Source organism: Ursus americanus, chromosome 33 (genome assembly GCF_024610735.1).
Source record: "Ursus americanus isolate L20-20 chromosome 33, mUrsAme1.1.p, whole genome shotgun sequence".
NCBI classification, from domain to species: domain Eukaryota; kingdom Metazoa; phylum Chordata; class Mammalia; order Carnivora; family Ursidae; genus Ursus; species Ursus americanus.
In genome coordinates, this window is record NC_142159.1 from 19,634,404 (window position 1) to 19,655,091 (window position 20,688).

The following is a 20,688-nucleotide window of genomic DNA, read 5'->3' on the forward strand; positions in this document are numbered from 1 at the left end:
CAGGAGATCATGCGAATTTTAAGCAGAGGAACTTCCCCCAACCCCTTCACGATGGCTGCATTTCCCCTTCTTTTTTCTGAATGGGATTTGTTATTGCTATTTTTCTGTCCCTGAGTCAACATTGTGCGTGGGTGGGCGCACAGAACTTATCTCCAGTTCGGTTTGCTAGACCGTAAGGAGCCACAATCAGGACCTGAAGGGCAGGGAGATTCTGGACTGAGGTCAGCTGAGAGCCTGTATGGGGCCATCTTTTTGGGGGTGGGAGCTGAAGCACTGCTAGGTGACACCTCGCTGTACCACTCACCCTGGGCACATGAGGTTAGGTTTCCCAGCCTCCCTTGCACTTTGGTCTGGCCGTGGTACTGTGTTCCAGCCAGGGAAATGTGGGTAGCAAAGCGACACACACCATTTCCAGGCCTGGTAGAAAAACTTCCATGAACAGCCCTCATTCTCTTCTCCTGGTATGTCAGTGGGATGCTGGTGTCCAAGGTAATCTTGGAAGCCATGTGTGGGAGAAAAGCAGAGCCCTGGCAGCCTAGGACCCTGACTGACTGCATGGGGCGGAGCCACATCCCATAGTTGGGATTGCCCAACTTCTAGAAACTGCATTCAGCATTCTCAAATCCTTTACGTGACACAGTACTAATATCTAATGAGCACTTAGCATGGTGCTGTGCTAAGCACTTTACACATATTAACTCGTTTAAACCCTACAACCATCCACACGGTCCCCATTTTGTAGATGAGATGGAGGCACAGAAAGGTTAGGAAACTAACCCAAACGCACACAGCCAGCAAGTGGCAAAGCGGCCTGGCTCCAGAGGCGGGTCTAACCCCCAACACCCTATCACAATGTCTGACCCTGCACATCAGCCACCCATGCGGTCACAGACGCACGTCTCTGACACGAGCAGGTGGCCGTGCCCCTGCAGCGGTCATCTGGAAGTTACCTTGAATGGCTTGGAGATACCCATTTCTTGTGAGGTACGGGCAGGTGGCTACAAATCACGGTGCCCGGGTACAGGTTATTTAAAGGGATAGGGAGACAGACAAGGACTAAAGTAACCATCTCAACTTAAAAGAAATGGATCAAACAAGTGTCTTATGATAAAAACTTTATTGTCTTAAATATCAAATGTTTTACACATCACTTTTTCTTCAGAAAGTTCCTATTAAAAAAAGAAAAATAAAGTGTTTCGATTATTTAGGGCTGACTTAACATTTCAGTATGTGACAAAAACTCAAACCCAAATGCATCTAGTTCACTCAGCTGCAGACAGGTCCTATGTCCAGCCCCTAAACAAGGGCACAGTGCAGCCAACTGTGGGATTCCTGAGTTTGGTTCTCTTAAGTTCTCAGAGTTTTCCCAACTCTCAAAACCAAAGCACTATGGGAGTGACTAAGCTTTTGGCAAGCCTATTTTGCCAATCCGCCTAGTTTTTAAAGATGCAGTAGTCTCAAAGCTTAAAGAAAAGTCAGAAAAGCAATACATGAGCAATTGCGAGAACAAAAGGGAAAAGAAGGGTTTCTATTTGCTAAGATTTGCCAAAATGGCTGCAAAACTGGTAAACAAACCTTACACGAGAGCGAAGGCCATTAGCCCAACTTGCCATGAAGACGAGATTTTGAATAAAAACAAGCAAATCAATGTCCATTGTTGGTGCACAGTGAAGAAAGCAATATAATCAGTACGTTGAACTGCTCTGAGTGCATCACTATTTCAAAAGGATGATCGAGAGAATAGAGAATGGAATATAACCATTCAGAGAGAAAGGTCTCAGACAGGAGGCATAAACTCAGAAAGCTGTGGGGCCTTCAGGGAAAGAAAGAGAAGTCTGGTCAGCGTCAGGTAATCTCAGGCTGAAGGAATCTGGAAACCAACTGGCTGATCTGACTGCCTCTGGTAGGAGATGGAGAGAGGTCTCCTTCCTTTAAGCCACAGATGCATTCATTCAACGTTGTGTGTAAAGCAAGCTCCTGGTAAACAAAATTGTTTCCCATCAGACATGGATTCTCCCAGGGAAAAATAGCCAGCATGCCCCTTCCCGACGTCGGCTAAATGAGAACCCTCTTATGGTACGTGTTTAAAGAAATCCAGTTCTGTAAAAATTCTAATTTTGTGTTCTACGCCCCCACCCCAGGTCTTCTGTCATCTGCCTAACTTTTTTAGGTAAAAGAAACATTCTCTAACTCCTACACCCTTGAACCATTTTCTCTGTAGATTTCATTCCTTAAGAGTGTGCCCTGAAACTTACCAGCTATAGCCCTCTCACCTTTTATAGCCCCCAGAGGGTCTAGATTACCAGTCACCAATACACAACTTCTGAGTTTTCTGACCGTAAGCCTCGGAAGTCACTAGTACTCAGGTCCAGAAATTCTACCTGTATGCCTCAGGATTACAACATACATGATGACATTTTAAATAACGGGTTGAAGAATGTCCTTCTGATGGAGCTATCCTGTCAAAGATTTGGTAGAGCCTTGACTCCTCTTGTAAATCACCCTGCCCACCATCCGGTCCCGTCACTTGCTGCATTTTCTGCTCTAGATTCCCATTGCCACGTCTTGCACTCAGCTGCTTTCGAACAGCAACTCCTGCAGATTGTCTGCTAAGTCCTGTTGGCCCAGATGGTCAGTATTCCGGAGCAGCCGCGCTCAAAGGGGCAGCGGGGAGGATGCCCCAGCACACTCCACATCTCTGCCCTGCGTGGAAGGGTGTCCTGCTGGGAGGAAGAGCTGACTGTCACTGGTGCGTCTTTGGGATCATCTCCCATAATTACTTGCGCTTCTGTCCTGCCCATTTCCCCCTGTCCCCCAGGAGCATTTATGCTGATCTCTTCAAGTATTTCTATCAAATGTTAGAACATTTTTTGTTGGCTTCTGACTCTATTAAAAAATAAAAACTTTTTAGAGCAGTTTTAGGCTCACAGCATCTAATTCCACTTTGAGCCTGATTTTCCCAATCTCCTCTGAATTTGAACCAAATCTCTCCAATATGACTTTGAAAATAAAACCATGCTAACAGGCAAAAACAGATCTTGCTCTTAAAGCTAAAATTTGTTTCATGTCTCCTTACTAGACAGAACTTCACGAGGGCAGGCTTCCAATCTGATTTAGTCACCCCTGTATCCCCAGTACTGGGCACACAGGCACTTAATGTTTGATGAATAAATCAATACACTTTTTTTTTTTTTTAAAGTAAACTCTATCCCCAATGTGGGGTTCCAACTCACAATCCCGAGATCAAGAGTTGCATGTTCTAACGACTGAGCCAGCCAGGCGCCCCATGAATCAATGAAATCTTATTCAAAGACTCACACTGTACAGCCTTCAACAGTACCACACACATTTTCTCGAACTCTGTCTTCACCACAATACAGATAGTGCAACAAGGAACATAATAAACATCTAGAAACCATTTTTTGGTACTCCCAATGCAAAAAGCCCTATTGTAATTCTTCTATCTAGGGGAGTCTAGAGATTTGGTGCAGGATAATTCTGAAATAACAACGAGGGTGAGTCTTAGGACCACTCCATGCATGGCCTCTATCTCAAGGACGGCCATTTTCAAACTTGCCCGATACTTCCACTTTTATTTCCCACCAAAAGGCGATGCTTCTGCTATTTGGAGAAACTAAGGCACAAGAGAAAAATCAAGTACATCAAAGGTTTACCCCTAAATTATTTATTCAATGAACTCCTCAGAACACCCCACAAACACTGCGAGGCCTCTAACGTACAGAACTTATGCCATGATTTTACATTTCTAGCTCTCAAGGAAACACTTCAAGTGTACTTTGCTGTTAAGAGGAACTGGAATTTTTACTCTTTCAGAAAAAAAGCGATTTTTATTTTATGGAACTCCTAACACAAAAGTTAACGTTCCATCTTCTGGGAAGGGAAACTCCTAATAACTTCTTTCTTTCTAGTTCAGCCACAGACTATACTAAGTCACCAAATTCAAAGGAGAAATCTGGCTTTTTGGTATTTGTGCTAGAGAATGGAGGAAGGCATGATCTAATTAGCTTCTCTTAGGATATGTTACCAGTGATGACAAGTTTGAAATACATCGCAGTTCGACGACCCCGCTTGCTCTCATTACAGGCGGCAAACAGGTCGGAAAAGGAAGTCAGGATGTACTGTAACTTTCCTGGCCAGTTATTTGCAAGGCTGTTTTTATATACATGGTGGGATAAAAGCCACCGTAAGTGAAGAATATATCTGTAGATACAAAGATTGTTTGCTTTTCAGTCTATGTAAAATTAACTGTAGGATATTTGTCAACCACACATGTCTATATACACACGAGCTGATGGTTAAACCAACTAAGTTTTTATGGCTTTTACTAGAGAGAGAAAGCTGTGCTAAGGGAAGAATAAGATTCCATTTTAACTAGTTATCATAAAATTGGTGACACACAGTCTCATACATCTTTCCGTTTTCATGCAACCCTCTCTTGCTGGAGAAATGCTTTGGGAAGAAACACATGGGTTGTGTCTTCCGTTAGTACATATGGAGACAAGGAGCTCTGGGAGGTTTCAGAGGCTCCAAGGCAGAACAGTTTTAACACCCACCCACCATCTACCCCGTTCTCTTTGCCAAGCAACTGGTTATCTTTATATGTTAATGGCTAAGGTCCAAACTGTGGGATGAAGGCTACTGGCTGATGTCTGGAGGCCTAAACAGGTACAGGTGGAAATCATTCTTATCAGCTCCGGTGGGCAAAACCTACAGCCTAGGCACAGCTGTGTGGTCACCAAGCACATTGCTACACATGTGAATCGACTTAGGGTAAAAACTGCAGAAGTCGTACAGGATAATCTTCTCCTCTCTGGTGAATAAACAGAGACCACCCTTGGAGGTGAGCGCTGACCACAGAACCGTCCATTACTGGTTGTGGCAAAGAAGCTGTCCAGTAAAGTGGCCCATTATCGTTTATGGCTGACCAGTATCCGTTTTGTTGGCAACTGGAGGAGTTCACAATGATTTTATCTTAAGAGAAATTATCTTGAATTTCTTCACTTTTTAAAAAAAGTGTAACTTTTTTTTTTTTTTAAGTAATCTCTACACCCAATGTGAGAGGCTCGAACTCACGACCCTGAGATCAAGAGTCGCATGTTCTTCCGACTGAGGAAGCCAGGCGCCCCGAATTTCTGCACTTTCAATAAAACTGACAATGAAAGTTCACTGATGTCATGTTCCTTAATTCCCTTTGTGTTTTAAGAACTGCAAAATTTAAAAATGATTCAAAATCCTAACAATGTCAACAACTTCACTTTCATACAAATGATGGAACGGGAAATAAGGTTTTAAAAACTGAAAGCAATTATACATTGAAAAATAAATGATGAAAAAGGCCAAGGATATTTGGCAAGTGGGTTCAGCTCATTCATTCAAAGCACTCCTAACAAGAATACATGTACAACTATAGGCCTATTCAATTTTCTTCTAAAAATAAATATACATATGTAAAAAGCTATTATAATAAAACCTTTTCCGGCCTGATACTCTATACTCCACCTGGGACTGATTCCCAAATCTCTGCACTGTGAAACTTGAGCGGCCAAGCCTCTGAGCAGTGTGCCACTGCCCAGACAGAAGTCTATGAGGCCCATCTTCACGCAGAGGCCTTTCTGGAAGAGTCTGTTGTCATTGATCACTTCCCCCACCTCACATCAACCCCACTTCACGACCCTAAAGATTTATAAGCTTAGAATAAATTCCCAATTACCACCCATAAAGCAAATACAGGGGCCATTGCATTGCTACTGGATTTTGCTTCAATCATAGCACCAACTACTTAATTACAATCACAGCTCTAAGAGTCGGTTGACAGAAATCCTATATGCAGTTTTCTAGTGCATCTTACATCTTTGGTGTGGGGCAGGCAAAAGGATCTGCAACATGTGACTGTCTAAAAGAACATCTTAAAGACAACCTGGCTGACCCGCTGTTCTGAGTGCCCTCTTGAAAACAGTAAACCACAACTCCTTCCGTCAACCATCTCCTAACTTCAGAGATCATGATGAATCTATGTGACTTTGCATCACATCACTAAAGTCTCAAAACACACATACAAACACCACAGCAAAAGGAAAAGAAGATGGAATAGGGTAGAAGAGAAACGTCTCTAAGTGCCCCCAAATTAAAATTTCAAAAACTCCTGAGATATGAGCCTCCGTTTTGATTGTGCTCAATGACTCGAATTTTGATGGAAAGAATAAGCTTCCAAAGAGAGTAAAACTTCAGACAAAATCATTTAACACTAAGTTCACGAATCACCCTTTCAAAACATCTGTTTCAAATACACTGCGAACCAGAACTTGGAATCGGGAGTCATTCTCAAAATTCTTTTCAATAAAACCAAGATTTCGGATTCCTGCTAGGTACGTAAGAGAGTTTTATTTTCCAGGAAAAACTACCTAAAATCTATCCAGTAGGATTATTGCACAGTGGGGCCCATAGGACAATGGTTTCCAAGGGCTAGTCCTCATATAAAAAAAGGCCACAATAAATACATCTATATACTATGCCCCACTCTACCTTGACATGGTAAACACAAATATGATGCATCTTGCTTTAAAAAAGAAACTCCTGAGGAAAGAAAGGGATGGAAATCTCTACCAAGGCCACTTGAGTCAGAAACTGCAGTTACTATTTCCGGGGCCACAAAGAGACTGACCATTCCAAGCACCAAGATGAACCAGTGACAAGGTTATCCCACTTCACAATATTTCACTCAGATCACAGCTCAACCTGAGCTTTGGAGGAAGTTCTAGCAGATGAGCTTCAAAAGGAAATAAACTGCTGGCGATCAAGCCATTAGCAGATCTTTAAGTCCATCATTAATCACTAAAGATTGAGGTGTGATCAAGAAGATGCCAGCAAACCCACTCTCTAGTCAAGTCCAGTGTTTCGGCCATTTTTCATTCCTAGTTCTTCAAACATCACCAAGACGTTTGCAAATGGAATTACAGACTCTTCCCTTTTCTATCTGGGTAGCACCATGTTTCACTTTGATGTTGACTCCCCCACCCTCCCCACCAGTGTCCCACCCCAAATACTTGGCAATCCATGCAGCAGCCTATGATGCACAAAGCAGCCCAAGCTCTAAACCCTCCCACCTCATCCCATAAAAAGGTCACATCCTAACCACACAAATAAAAACATACCACTCTAGGAGATATTATTCAATTACTCTTCAATTTCCTGTTGTAACTGATGAATCATCAATACACAGAGCACTAAGTATAATTCCAAACACCAAACCATGTGATCCAGTTTGTAAATGGACAACTGAGCCAACAAGCCATACCTTGCCTACAGCACAGACACAGCCAAGATGGGAAGCTGATCGGCTTTTAGCTGCATGGGTGGTGGGAATTCTCATGGCTTCTGCTTTTTAAAGCATTCACTCTCATTCTAAAATGGTATGCTATACACGAAACCAACGATTTTATTCCAGAATACATCATCTTAATGATAATAAAAAGCTTTTGTATGCACATACTGCCAATACATTTAAAAAGGCCCAAATTTTAACAAAGAGAATAGACAAATTCATCAGACAAGAGATAAATTACTTTGGCCGAAAAAAATCTTTAAAAAAAAATCTGGCTCAACATTCTGCTTGCAGGTTTCTACATATACTGTATATGTGGTGAGTGTGTGTGTGTGTGTGTGTGTGCGTGCACGCACGTGCGTGTGTATAGCTTTTTTTAAGGGAATGGAGTATGGTCTAGCCCCCTTTTCCATGGTTATGTAGGAACTACAATGTTCTTTGCTAGCAAAACAAGAAGTGCAAGGTCTGCATTTCCACCAACTCGATGCAAAGCCCCAAGAGCTTCCTGCAAAGTGAAGCCGGCACGGAGAATGCGGTCAATGTCTGCAGCGGGAAAAATTAATGGTGAAAGAATGGAGGGATTTGATGATGGCTGGCTGGGAGGTGGTTCAAATTCAAGAAGTGGCCCTGCAGCTTCAGGACAGACATCTTCTCTGGTCTCAGGCCTGTCTGGCACTGGCTTCTGTGTGCCCTGACCCAAATCTTGAACCAGTATGAAATTGGACAAGGACTTCGTTTGCTCAGAAGCGTGACTGACTGCATCCTCCTTACCTGCTAAGAGTTTGGGTGGAATGTCTACACCTAAGGTGCAGTGTGACTGGTTAGACGTTTTAGCTGAGGCTAGAGTGGCAGAGCTGCTCTCCTTTCCGGATTCCCTAGGCTCGGGGACACTTTCCTTATCCGTTACTGGGCCATCGCCCGGATCCCTAACGGTACTATTTTCTACTGCGTCTACTCCAGCACCATTTGAAGTGTCTGTTAACTTCTCTGCCCTCACCGATACAGATATGGTCTGATGAAAGGTGACCTGTGAACGCTCTTCATTCTGGGTAGCTGTAAGATGCTCACTTCGGGTCCATCTTTCAGAAAGGTCCTTAGTAACTGTTTGGCCCTCAGTTACCATTTCGGACTGACAGATAACTTCCCCAGATGTATTTTCTGAAGCTGGTTTACTACTAATGACCAGAAGTTCATGGAGCTCCTTCAAGGCTGCTGTTAGAGACGAGCCAGATTCCTCTGCGAACTCCACGGAGGGCTGAGAACTGCCACAAAGATTTAAAGAGGGGGAGCAATCCCCATCTTCTTTACTTGTTCCAGACATTTCAACATTACTGTCTGGGAGCTGTAAATCCTGAGTGCAAACTGAATTACTCAAAATTTCAGACGAAGGGTTACATTTTGATGTTTCTACTTCCATCAAGGGATTCTCTAAGGTGCGAGCAGATGCGCTGATGTTCTTGACACTGGCATGCTGGCTGTCTGCTGAATTAAGCACAGCAACTGGGGACTCTTCAACTGTATCTACTTCCATAAGTGTTTCTGAATTTGAGCAGCCAAAGCATCCTGAAGGTAGAATATTTTCCTCTGTACCTGGAAGGTCCACATTCTGTTGTAGCCCGTCTTCTTTCATTGTTGTTTCCAAATCAACACTTCTTTGTTGATTCTGTTGCCTTTCTCCAAGAAGCTCCAAGTCCTCTGTGTTACAGAGATGTTCTTGGTCATTTAGAGCATTCTGATGTCCAACCCCGTGCTGTTCATCCCCTGGTTCTTTGTGCTGCTGAAGGCCATTCACCTGACGCAGATTCTGATTTTCTGGATGCCACCCCTTTTCACCCAGAAACCCCTGTGGTTCTTGCACCCTGGTAGTTGTGACAGATACACTGGTTTGCTGTCTTGTGTGGAGATGAGATCTGAGGCCCTGGGTGCTTCTTTCAGCAGGTTTCTCCACATTATCGGCAACGATGGCTTCTTCGGAGGAATTCTGCAAAGGCATGGCTGGACTCTGGTCTGCCGGAGCACTGTCTGCTGAAGAAGCACTATCAGAAAGGTCCTGCAGAGGAAGATGTTCTTTCTTTTCGGAGGTTATCTGGAATTCAGCTGAAGCCTTCAAAGCCTTCACAGCTTTAGGTTCGATGCTGTCGGGGTCACTGGGCTTGATAGGGCAGACTGAAGCAGAGACAGAGTGAGCAAGACTCATAGGATTACCAATCTCAGGACTCTGTCCTGAAGGATGGGCTGGATGGTTAAATCCATCTGAAGTTGGTAATGATGACATTCCCAGTGAGGTAGTTTCTTTACCGCTTTTCTCTATATGGAACAAAAAGGAAAGGAGATTATAATTAGCAGGTTACAAAGGCCACTAAATTATCAGATGATACAAATCTAAACAGGACAGAACAAAATCAGGTCCTTAAGCTTGGGTTTGTCTTAATATTCACAGACTTATACAAGAGCCATTCTCACTGGGGCAGACAATTTAACATCACAGCATCAGAGTAAGAGGCAGGTACGTTCTTAATAAAACATGTGCACTCTAATTCCGTATTTTTCCTTAAGTACCATTAATAAACATCCACATAGTGGCTGGGTTAGTGCTGAAGACTGAGGGACATGATGTATCTTTATTCTCAGTGGGTTCAGAACTCTAGAAGAGCTTCTCCAAGCGTGTTCCATCACTTGCCCTGAAATCACCTTGCAACGCTTGCTAAGCACGCACATTCTGGGGCACCTATCCTTGCGAGTAAACCCACGAATCTGCATTTTCAATAGGCTCCTCAGGTGATTCTTAAGCATGTTACAAATTTTGAGGACCTCTACACTGGAACGATTCTCACGTCAATGCACTTTTAGTGTTTCAAACGTGAACACGAAGGTTCTAAACGACAAGTCTAAATCCAGGTAAATCTGGAACAGAGTGGGAATTACAATGAGAAAGGAGAATACGCTTGGGAATCTCCAGAGGACAGAGAAACATTCTATTCAATTCATTTCTGTCCAAACTTCCTGAAAATCAGGATAAAACTACACGAGTGTGGAGTCAAAGAACAAAAATAAAGCTAAAGGTCAAACAGATTAATACCAATCATCACCTTACCAAACAGGGCAACTTTAGAAAGGATTATCAGTTACTTTATCACACTAACATAGTACAACTAAGTGAGAACATTTAAGTACTTTAAGGGCATGGTAGCGGGGCAGTCCTGGCAATGGAAGGAGATAGTTCGTAACAGTTTTTCGCTAGGCAATGACAATTCAGATAGACTGCAACTGACGGAGCGCTCACAGGGTGGCAGGCTCAACCACCACCTCACGACACCATTAATCATCAACTCCAACCCTCCTTTTGCCACCGACTCAGTTAAACACGGACCTCTACACAATTACCATACGATCTTTAATTGAATGTCAAAGGCTGGTAACAAAAATTACTTCACAATACAATCTATTAGGGCAGATGTGACTCAAATGCTTCATGCTGATGAACACCCAAGGTGGGGGGCCTGATCTTAAGAAGTCATGAAGCAATCCAGTTAGGATTCAAAGAGCTCTGAAATCATTCTACTGCGACACTGCTTAACAGCAGGAGACAATAAAGCACTAATGAGGTCAGGAAGTTACAGACTTCTTGCAAAACGATCTTGTACCTCAGAGGTAAACGGGAAAACAGTATTTATTTCAGTGCAAATTATATCCATTAGTGCCTAGAAACACAGCTATTAGTTTTATTTACCAATCCCTAAGGCTGACTCTGAAAGAGGTTCAACTGCGAGTTAATGCCAACAGAAAAGATGCGTTACAGTGAAGTACCCATGTGAGTGGCATGGGGTATGTGATAACGGCCTTCTGGCACTGGCACGCCAGTTAGGACAACTGCATGCGGTCAAGGAGGACATGGCCTCCATGCGTTTGGTACTCCCTATGAAAGCAGCGTATAGTCCTCCTGTAGCTGAGATGGTGGGTCTCACTGGTCTAAGTCCTAACTGTAGGGGAGCACTGGGTCAGTATGACAGGATAGGAGAAGGGGATGAGGACAATGGATAATAAGACTAATTAAACATGCCTACTTTTTTACCCCTTTGTAAGGAAAAAGGAAAAAAGGAGAAATTGAGTGCTAGGTATCTAATTACAACCAGCCTGCAAACCCCTATAAGTCTCAGGTTGGTAGTTTAAAGATTGTCTTTCCTCCTCTTGAGAAATCAGCCGATATGCTCAGGCTGCTGTCTCCCAGGTTTACACTCCAGGGAAACGGGGCAGAGCACCTCCAGGGGAGAATCTGTCAGGCTAGGGAGAGACAGAAGAGCCAAGCGTCAGCTCTTCTTTCTGGGAGAATAAAACCTCAATCCTGCCCATGTTAGTGAACCTGTGTCCCTAGACAAGTCAGCTGGTCTAGGCTTCCACTTCTTCCTCAGTGGACTGGCAATTTCTACCCGTCTCTAACTCTAGGCAGTTGTGTGCAATGCTAGGAAAAAAAACCTTCCAGGTTTTCAGAAGAAACGGACTCACGAAACCACTGATGGTGTAGGTATCCCCAAGGACAGTGTGCTGTGGTGCTGACATTCTTGATTTGATGTATTCGCCATGGCCAGATGGGCCCTGTTTTTCCTGGGATTTCCCTCCCCTCCTTGGACTGTTCCAATGGTTGAGAAAACTTTGCATAGGAAATTGTGCTCAGATATGTACGTATGCCAACACACAGATGCATATACAGGCTAGTTGTAACCAGATTACACAAGGTGAAATGGATGGCAGAAGCTAAATTCCAAAACTGCTGCAGATACAGAGACTTTCAGACCACAGACGATAACTGGATGGAAGGCTTAACGTGGTGTCTATAAATACCTGGTCTGGGGCCCACTCCAGCTGCAGTACACACACACTACATGCATCATGGCTTCTGACGCTCTGTTTGAATTAGGAAACAGACAAGCAAACTTGGGTTAACAATGCAAACCACACGGCATGCAGGGTTTTGTCTCCATTCCTCTGTCACCTTTACAATCAGGAACTGGTAGAGTCAAGCTTGGGGAATGTTTCTGCAGTCTGGTTGGTTTAATTCTCTCACAATACATAAAGCAATGTGTCAACTTCAACAGATTTTTCAATAGAACTTGGAAAGAAATGAACTTCACACACCCACACACATGGAATTCACGGGCAGACATGTGGGACGGGTGGAGAACAGCAGACTCATAGATGGAATCACACGGTATGGAAATCTTAAAGGTGAGCGAACACTTGTAACAGTCACTTTCCAAATTTCCTTCTCAGTTGAGATTTATTTTTAAAGAAAAACAAACCAAACTGGATTATCCTGGCTTACCTTTTAGCCAGTTTTTAGAAGACATATTAGATATATTTCTTTTTCCATTGATAGAAAAGATAAAGACACTCTGGTATAAGGTATCCACCAGTTTTTAGCAAAAATACTTTCACCTACTATGTCCAGAGTTTTGATTTTGAGGATACTGGAAGTCAGTGTTCCAGACAAACAGGACCTGATGTAGAATTATTTCACTATTTAAACATTATGAAAATTAGCAAGAGCCACATATGGGTCAGTAACAAAAAGGCGCATGGGCAAAAAACCTACTTCCTTTTAATCCTTTTAAAAAATATTTTTATTTTTTCATGTTACTTTTAATGTCCTTAGAGTAATCTCTAACCCCAACGTGGGGCTCAAACTCATGACCCTGAGATCAGCAGTCTCGCGGTCTACCAACTGAGCAGCCAGGCGCCCCTTTTCATCCTTTCAATTGGTACATTCCCGTCACTATGCCTGAAAACACCTGTGGTTTTTATTTTAATTTCCTAAACTTTTTATTACAAGAAGGTAATTACCAAAGAGGGTAACTGTTAGTAGGTTAGAAAGCATTGCTATCATCAGCTAGTGCTTCTCAAATAAAAACACCAAATTGTGGGGGAAAATAGAGACTTCTCAAGATGGTAATACATCTTCATTTTATTAATACCCACTATTATGACTAAGCTGACAAGTTACTAAAAACAGGTAAAACCTTCTAAGTGGGTATGTCAAACTCAGTCAAGCTTGCCTTGCAGGGAAGATTAAAACTATTAATTTAGTCTCTGGTTGTTCAGAATTCTCCCTTTCCTGCAAAACAGTTAAGTCACAACCAAAGCTGTACTTTATATGTAAAACTCGAAAGTGCCAAAGGGTGTGGTGGAGATTAGGGCCAATGCCAGCGTGGGAAACTCTGTCTGCAGCCCACACCCATTTTAAAGAGGCTTGGGGCTAGATATCTGGGTGTTCTCTAAGTACAAACACTGGCAAAATCTGGCTGCTTATTTTTTAAAGATCCTATTTTTTTTTTGTCTTTAGGAGAAAGCTACTCACTGGACTTGTAGCTCTAATACATTATACTACACCAGAAAACACAACATGTGATATTAGTCACTGATGAATAATTACAGCTCAAGACTTTAAAAAAAAAAAAACCCTTAAAAATCAATTCTCTTCAGCTTCTAGAAAATGTATCCCAGAGTCACTGTTTTATAACAGATGGGGAAAAACTATGCCATGGAGGTAGGAGTTCAGCAAAAAATATGTCCTTCCGTTTAGCCCAGAAAACTTGGCTTTGGTCTTTAGATTTAAACAAGCCATGACAATTGAGACTTAGGAAAAAATGATTAGGTATCCCCATGTCAACAGCTGACCTACTGTTCTGATTTGGCCCAAGGACACACATGTAATCTCATTAATAGCATAAACACTGTAGTTTGACTAGTGTCCAATTATGTGTCTTATCGTCGGTGTCTCTGTCTATGGTGGTGGCACTTTTAGTAGATATCAAAAAGGTCAGGACTGCTCAGTCACAACGACAATGCTGTCTTTCAAAGGAAACGGGCCTAAGAAAAGGAAACTAAATTTTCAGGGAGACTGTAGAACTCAAAAGGGAATGCCTGCTTACTATAATTTATTTTATTTTTTAAAGTAGGCTCCACACACAGCATGGAGTCCCACGTGGGGCTTGAACCCACAACCCTGAGATCAAGACCTGAGCTGAGATTGAGTCGGACGTTCAACTGACTGAGCCAGCCAGGCACCCCCGTAGTAATTTTTGTTAGGGGAAAAAAGCCAAGATTTTTTAGGAAGCCTACCAAAATGTGCTTAAGCAAATAACTCCCTGATGTACCCAATAACACAGCAATGGATCTGCTGAGACACCGAGGTTTGCTTTATTGGATTCAGAGATAGGAGGAGGTGGTGAGAGGACAAGGAACACATCCATGACAGGACGATGACACGGATTAGAAACGGAAAAGGTCCCCATCCCCTCTGAAGCTCCAACCTCCCCTGCTCACCGACCAGTAACAAGAAAAGTTATTAAAGAGCGTGGCCACTGCAAATACCTGCATCCTCTACGGATTTTTGAAGAGCTTCTGCTAATTCTTGGTCTGCAATCTCCTCTGGCCGCACGTCTTCTCGCCCCGCCCCATATGCCAATCGGGCACACTCTGGTAACTCCCCCTCGGGAAGGAAGGTGGTCTGAGAGCCTGTGGTGCCGATCACGAGTACATTCTTCTTGAGGTCAATGGAACACTTAGAAGGAAGAAACCAAAGACTGAGGACAGTGGATAAGATGCCATGCAGAAAAACTATCATGAATTTAAATATTTAAGTTTTACTTCATATTTAAATATTTTTAAGTACTTGAAGTTTATAGCAGAATCATCTTCATAGGATGCAGTTTACACTTATTCGTCTAACCCAAGCTCTATTCACTTCAGAATTTAAATGTAATACATGTTCATTGTACAAAATTTGGAAAAAAGCCAGGCATAATCAGCAGCCCCACTTTTTAGAAACATGTAAGTGACTTTTTCTTATAAAGCTGAGACATACTATTTATACATTCACATTTACATTACTATTTACATTTGGCTTATTGCATAAAGTACAACTTATATTTAAACTCTATACCAATGGTCTTAAAAGTGGTATATGGGCAAGGCCATCTCTACAGAAGTATTCATTTCATACTTATGCTACCCTCCTTTTCTGTATATTTTTCTGTGTATTTGACACAGGACAGTACACACATACATGTTTTGTATCTGTCAAGTTGGAGAGTACTGGTCTCTACCATGACAGATAAACAGAGAAACAGAGTGCAAATTAAATATTGGGTTTTATTAATACATGCATTCACTCATCCCTTCTACTTAAAATTCTGCACCTTAATTAGAATATTAATGCAATATGTTCTATAGGAATTTATAATAAAAATCTTTTTAAAGAGTATTAGTGACATAAATATATTGACTAGCTATGAAATCTTGTTGTGAAAAATCTCATTACCCAATGGACACTAAATGCTTCTTCAATCAGAACAGTTTATCTTTACACCAATTATTAGGCTTCAAGGTGGAAACATAAGTATCACTACAAGCAAATATATTTACGAATCATTCTCCCTGTACTAAATAAACATTTCCACTCCCAGCACCTCACGTACACCTTCCTGAATCCAGCAGCTCCTCTTCCTGGGCATCGTCTGCCGAGCTAGTAAGGATTTACTGAACGTATACTTGCAATAAAATCGCCATCATGGTGGCACCGGGAGGGCTCAATCAGTTAAGCGTCTGACTCTCCCCTTCTCCCTTTGTCCCTCCCCGACCTCTCAAAAAAAAAAAAAAAAAAAAAAAATACCATCATGTGTTGTCCAGATCCCTGCAAACCCATCAAAAATTACCTGAGTTCCCATAAGAAACTAAAAATAACACAAGAGAACAAAGTTGCCCATTATAATCTCAAACAGATGGCAAGATGTAAAAGATTCAGAGAGATTTCACAAGAAGAGATTCTATTTCTACTGATACATAATTTCAAACCATCCACGATGACATCCTCAATTCAGGCCCTTTCCAGGTTGGAGAAGCCACGGCTTCTCCGTTTTCCAGGATACACAACCGAGGAGAAGGAGGCGCTAAGAACCGTGTACACACACAGAAGAAGGACAGCGAAGCCCGTTAACTACCTGATGCCGCTTCAGCATGTCCAGTCCCAGAAGCATGTCCATGGGCTGCTCCTCCAGGATGGAGAAGGAACACGCCAGGAAATCGCCTTCAATCTGAACCTGAGCTACAGCACAGGAAGAGAAGAGATTACGGAGTTTTATTTTAATCTGTATTTCTTATTTTATTTTTTGGGATTACCGATTTTTGCTTCAAAAGCCTCATGCAAGCCTCGGAAGTACCTATCATTCTGTGCCCTACTTCCTGTAATTGGTCAAAGCCAAGGCAAAGCATGAAAAAGGTGAGTTACGTATAAAATAAATCCAGTAAGCCCAACGATCAGTTTGAAAGCCAATGAAGGCACCAGCTTATAAAGGGGATAGACTGGAACTCTACTACCCAGAATACCCGGCTTGATACGTGATACCATCAGGACACATGGTCAGCTGGTAAGGAAAGCTGGCATTAAAGACTGGCGGGATCAGTTCCTCCAATATTAACCGCTTGCTTCCTATCCACTTACAAAAGGCTTTCTAAAAGGGAAATAAAATCTGTACACAAGTCAGTCTCCAAAGAGTAAACTAAAGTTTATCACCACCTGTTATAATCAAGTTTCTACTCATGAAAGCCGAGACAAACCAAAGCCTGTGTCTGCCTGGAGCCTTCTGCTTTGCCTCTTTCCTTTATTAGTCCTCTTACTTTATACATATATTTTAAAAATTACTTTGTTATTAAATACAGTTTTTCTTAAAAAAAAGATTTTATTTATTTTTGAGAGAGTCAGAGAGAGCGAGCGTGCAAGCATGAGAGAAGGCGTGAGTGTGCAGGGGGAGGGGCAGAGGGAGAAGCAGGCTCCCCACTGAGCAGAGAGCAGGACTCAAGACCCGATCCCAGCACCCTGGGATCACGACTCCAGCCGAAGGTAGACTCTCAACTGACTGAGCCACCCATGCGCCCTGTTCTTAAGTGTACCTTACAAACAGACGAGTATATGAAACGTGTACAGTATAAAGCATAATGGAACAAACACCCATGCATTTATTTCCCAGGTTAGAAAACACAAAGCACAGAAGTCCCCTATATTATCTTCTACTGATCACAACTTAGTGATTTCTCCAACCTTTCCTACTATCCTGGTTTTTGTGTTCATCATTCCCAGCTTTTTAAATAATCCTTACCAGTTCTGTATGATTTCTAAGCAGCATTACCACCATTCAACTTTGTGTTTCTGAACTACCACTTGCTTCTTTACTCAAAAAGTATTTTGAGATCTATCCCTGTACATGTGACTGTTTCTTTCACTTTAAATCACCCCTTCCAGTACTGTAACGTCTAATATACCACAACTGATTTATTGATTCTATTGCTCTGGGACTTTCTGGGTCGCTTTCAGTTTTCTGCTATCATAAGCAATGCCACCCTGAATATTCTAATACTTGTCTCCTGGTGTGTATTCAGTTTCTCTAACGTGGTGTGTGTGTGTGTGTGTGTGTGTGTGTATCATAGAAAATGGAATCATAGAGTTCTAGGGGATATTAGGATCAACTTTGCTGGGTGATGCTGAAATACTTTCTAACACGCTTCTAGTATAAAACTTTCACTGCTCCACATTTCACTGCTCTCACCAACACTTGGTATTATCAGATTTAAAATCTTGCTAATCTGGCAAGTAATTTTGTATTTCCCTGATTAATAATGAACAAATTTTCATTTATTAACCATCTGGGTTTCTTGTTCAATAGTGCCTGAGGGCATCTGGGGGGGTTCGGTTAAGTATCCACCTTCGGCTCAGGCCATGATCTCAGGGTCCTGGGACAGAGCCCCACATCAGGCTCCCTGCTCAGTGGGGAGTCTGCTTCTCCCTCTGCCCATCCCCTCTGCTCTTGCTCATTCTCTCTCTAATAAAAAAAAAAAAAAAAAAAGTGCCTCTTCTGTCATTTCTGTAATTTTTTATGTTTTTTTTTTTTTTTAAAAACAGGCTCCATGCCTAGTGTGGATCCCAAAGCAGGGCTTGAACTCATGACCCTGATATGAGACCTGAGCTGAGATCAAGAGTTGGACACTTAACAGAGCCACCCAGGTGCCCCTATCCTGTCTTTTTTACTGAGTTGGAGGACAGGCAGACATACACACAGAATGTACATAATCTGAATCCTTTATTAGTCGTATGTGCTATAAAAATTCTTTCCTACTTTGCATTTGTTCACTTTCTTTGTCTTTTGATAAAAAGTTCTTAATCTTAATGTGGCCAAATTTGTCATATAATTTCCTTCTTAACTTTTAAGGAACCTCTTCCCCATGCAAGATATTCTCCAGTATTTTCTTCTAAAAGCTCTGACTTTGCCTTTCACATCAACCCTGAACTGACATTTGTGTGTGATGTGAGAAAGGGTCCAATTTCCAATTCATTTTTTCCACATGGATACCCAGCTGTCCTAGCACTGTTTCCTGAAAACTTCCCTCTGCTCTATAAGATTTTCTCTCTCATTTATCAAGGTTCATGTAAGCCATGGGTCTGTTTCTGTTCTAGTCCTTCGGTCTTGACATCTAGAAGGGGAAGTTATTCCAGAGTATCTTGCCTATTCCTATAATAAATGGCCCATGTAAAATTTTAAATTAGCACATCAGGTCTCACCAAAAAAACCTACTGAAATCTTAATGGTATTACAATGACTCTGCTGCTGACGAATGTGGGAGAATTACCACCTTCGATATCCTGAGTCCTTTTATCCATGACATAGCTCCCCTTTACTTAGATTTCCCTTATAATTTTAAGGTTTCTTCTGCCTATCATAGCCAAAGCTGCAAATGCTACAGCCTGCCCACCCACAGGGAAGGACACAAGGGACCGGTACTGACTTTGCTTCCTCCTATCACCTTCCTACTTAAAACCACGGAAATTCTGAAAATTCAGACTCTGAAGCAACCACTGTGTGAAGGTTCAGGCCTACTGCGTGTAGGGAAGTATATGCAAGGAAGGTATTTAAACTATCCTTAGTCTAACATCGAAAACCGGGGATGTACTGTATGGTGACTAACATAATATAATAAAAAATCATTATTAAAAAAAAATAAAATAAAATAAACTATCGTTAGTCTACATAAATCGACAAGAGAAAACAAAGAGACTCTAATAGACAACATAAGAAAGGAAAAAATGGGTAGAAACTATCACTTGCAATAAAAGAAAAAAACAATTTTAAAAAACCCTTTTTAAATCTGTCCATTAAGGGAATAAAAACTAATAATCCTTGATTGTACAAGGACCTCAAGATGAATACTGATTCAGTGCTGGAAAAACTGCCTTGGTACAAGCTGGAAATACATCAAGAGCCTTTAAGTATTCATAACTTTTGATTCGGGAGCTTCACTTACAGGAATCTCGACTAAGAGAAAAATTAAAATGTGCACAAAACTACACAAAAATCCACTACACAAAAATATTGGGGGAAATTTTTATCCTAAAAGTTGACCATTAAACCCGTACAAGAGAATGCTATGCATCTGAAATGGTGCTTATGAAATATATAGAAACAGTGAGAAAATGTTATTTTTTCATAAAACAGGGTATAAAATTCTATATATGACCACTTTTTTGCAAGAATAAAATGCATGGAAAAAAGGCCAGAAGGAGATTAAGTACAATGGTACCTGGTGGTTGAGTCTCACTCAAAAGGATTTAAAGTATTAAGAAAAAGAAAAAGTTTGGTTAGAGATGAAGAACTGAACACATATATTTATCTCCATTTACTCCTAAAAAATTCACAATCAAGTTTGTTTTTTAAGGTACAAATCACTAAGGACAAAAATAATGGAAGAGACAACTGAAACACAATTTTGGAACAGAAAGCAGAGGACAGTAAGGAAAACCAGGAATCAAGCCAGTTCACATCTCAGAACTCCCCTGTTCACCAGAACAAGGACCTGTGCAAACAGGGGTAGAGGTGGGTCCGAAGCAGGAAGACTGGGTGAAGGTCTCTGCAGGAGGCAGTTAGATCTTGGGGTTCCCTCTGGAACTTCTGCTCAGTCAGGTGATTTCCTCCCTTCACCCCCACAGTAGACTGGAGGTTTATTTTCTCAAGAGGGTAAAACAGAGGTGGGCACGGAGGAGGACAGAGACACGAGCATGTAACTGAAACCCAGGGGGATGAAGTTCAAGTTTACTGAGCCTCTGGCCCTTTTCTCCCTTCCAACTTCCGTATCACCCACAACTGCCATGGCTGCCCACCCAAGTAATCTTCCAAACAGACTTTTGGTGTCCCAGTCTTCGATATGAGCAGATGCCAAGACAATGTCTCACCAGACATTGGAGAAAACCATCTAACACAAAAGTCAAATAAATACAAAACATAATAGGTTGGAAGGCAAAGTTG

At 41.9% G+C, this 20,688-nt stretch overlaps 1 protein-coding gene across 3 annotated transcripts in view; it reads right to left on the bottom strand.

Moving 5' to 3' along the window:
* Positions 1 to 1,098: 1,098 nt before the first annotated feature.
* LOC123777782 (DDI proteasomal shuttling factor 2) overlaps positions 1,099 to 20,688 on the bottom strand; it is a 40,699-nt gene continuing 21,109 nt past the window's right edge. For 2 of the 3 annotated variants that reach the window (XM_045774675.2, XM_045774674.2), the window contains 3 exons: positions 16,339 to 16,442; positions 14,711 to 14,900; positions 1,099 to 9,649 (listed from right to left, as the gene is read on the bottom strand). In XM_045774675.2, coding sequence (XP_045630631.2) covers positions 7,758 to 9,649; positions 14,711 to 14,900; positions 16,339 to 16,442 — 2,186 coding nt within the window. In that variant the 3' untranslated portion in view covers positions 1,099 to 7,757. Of the gene's footprint in view, positions 9,650 to 12,181; positions 12,245 to 14,710; positions 14,901 to 16,338; positions 16,443 to 20,688 lie in introns of those variants that run through there. The other variant, XM_045774676.2, reaches the window with a different exon arrangement.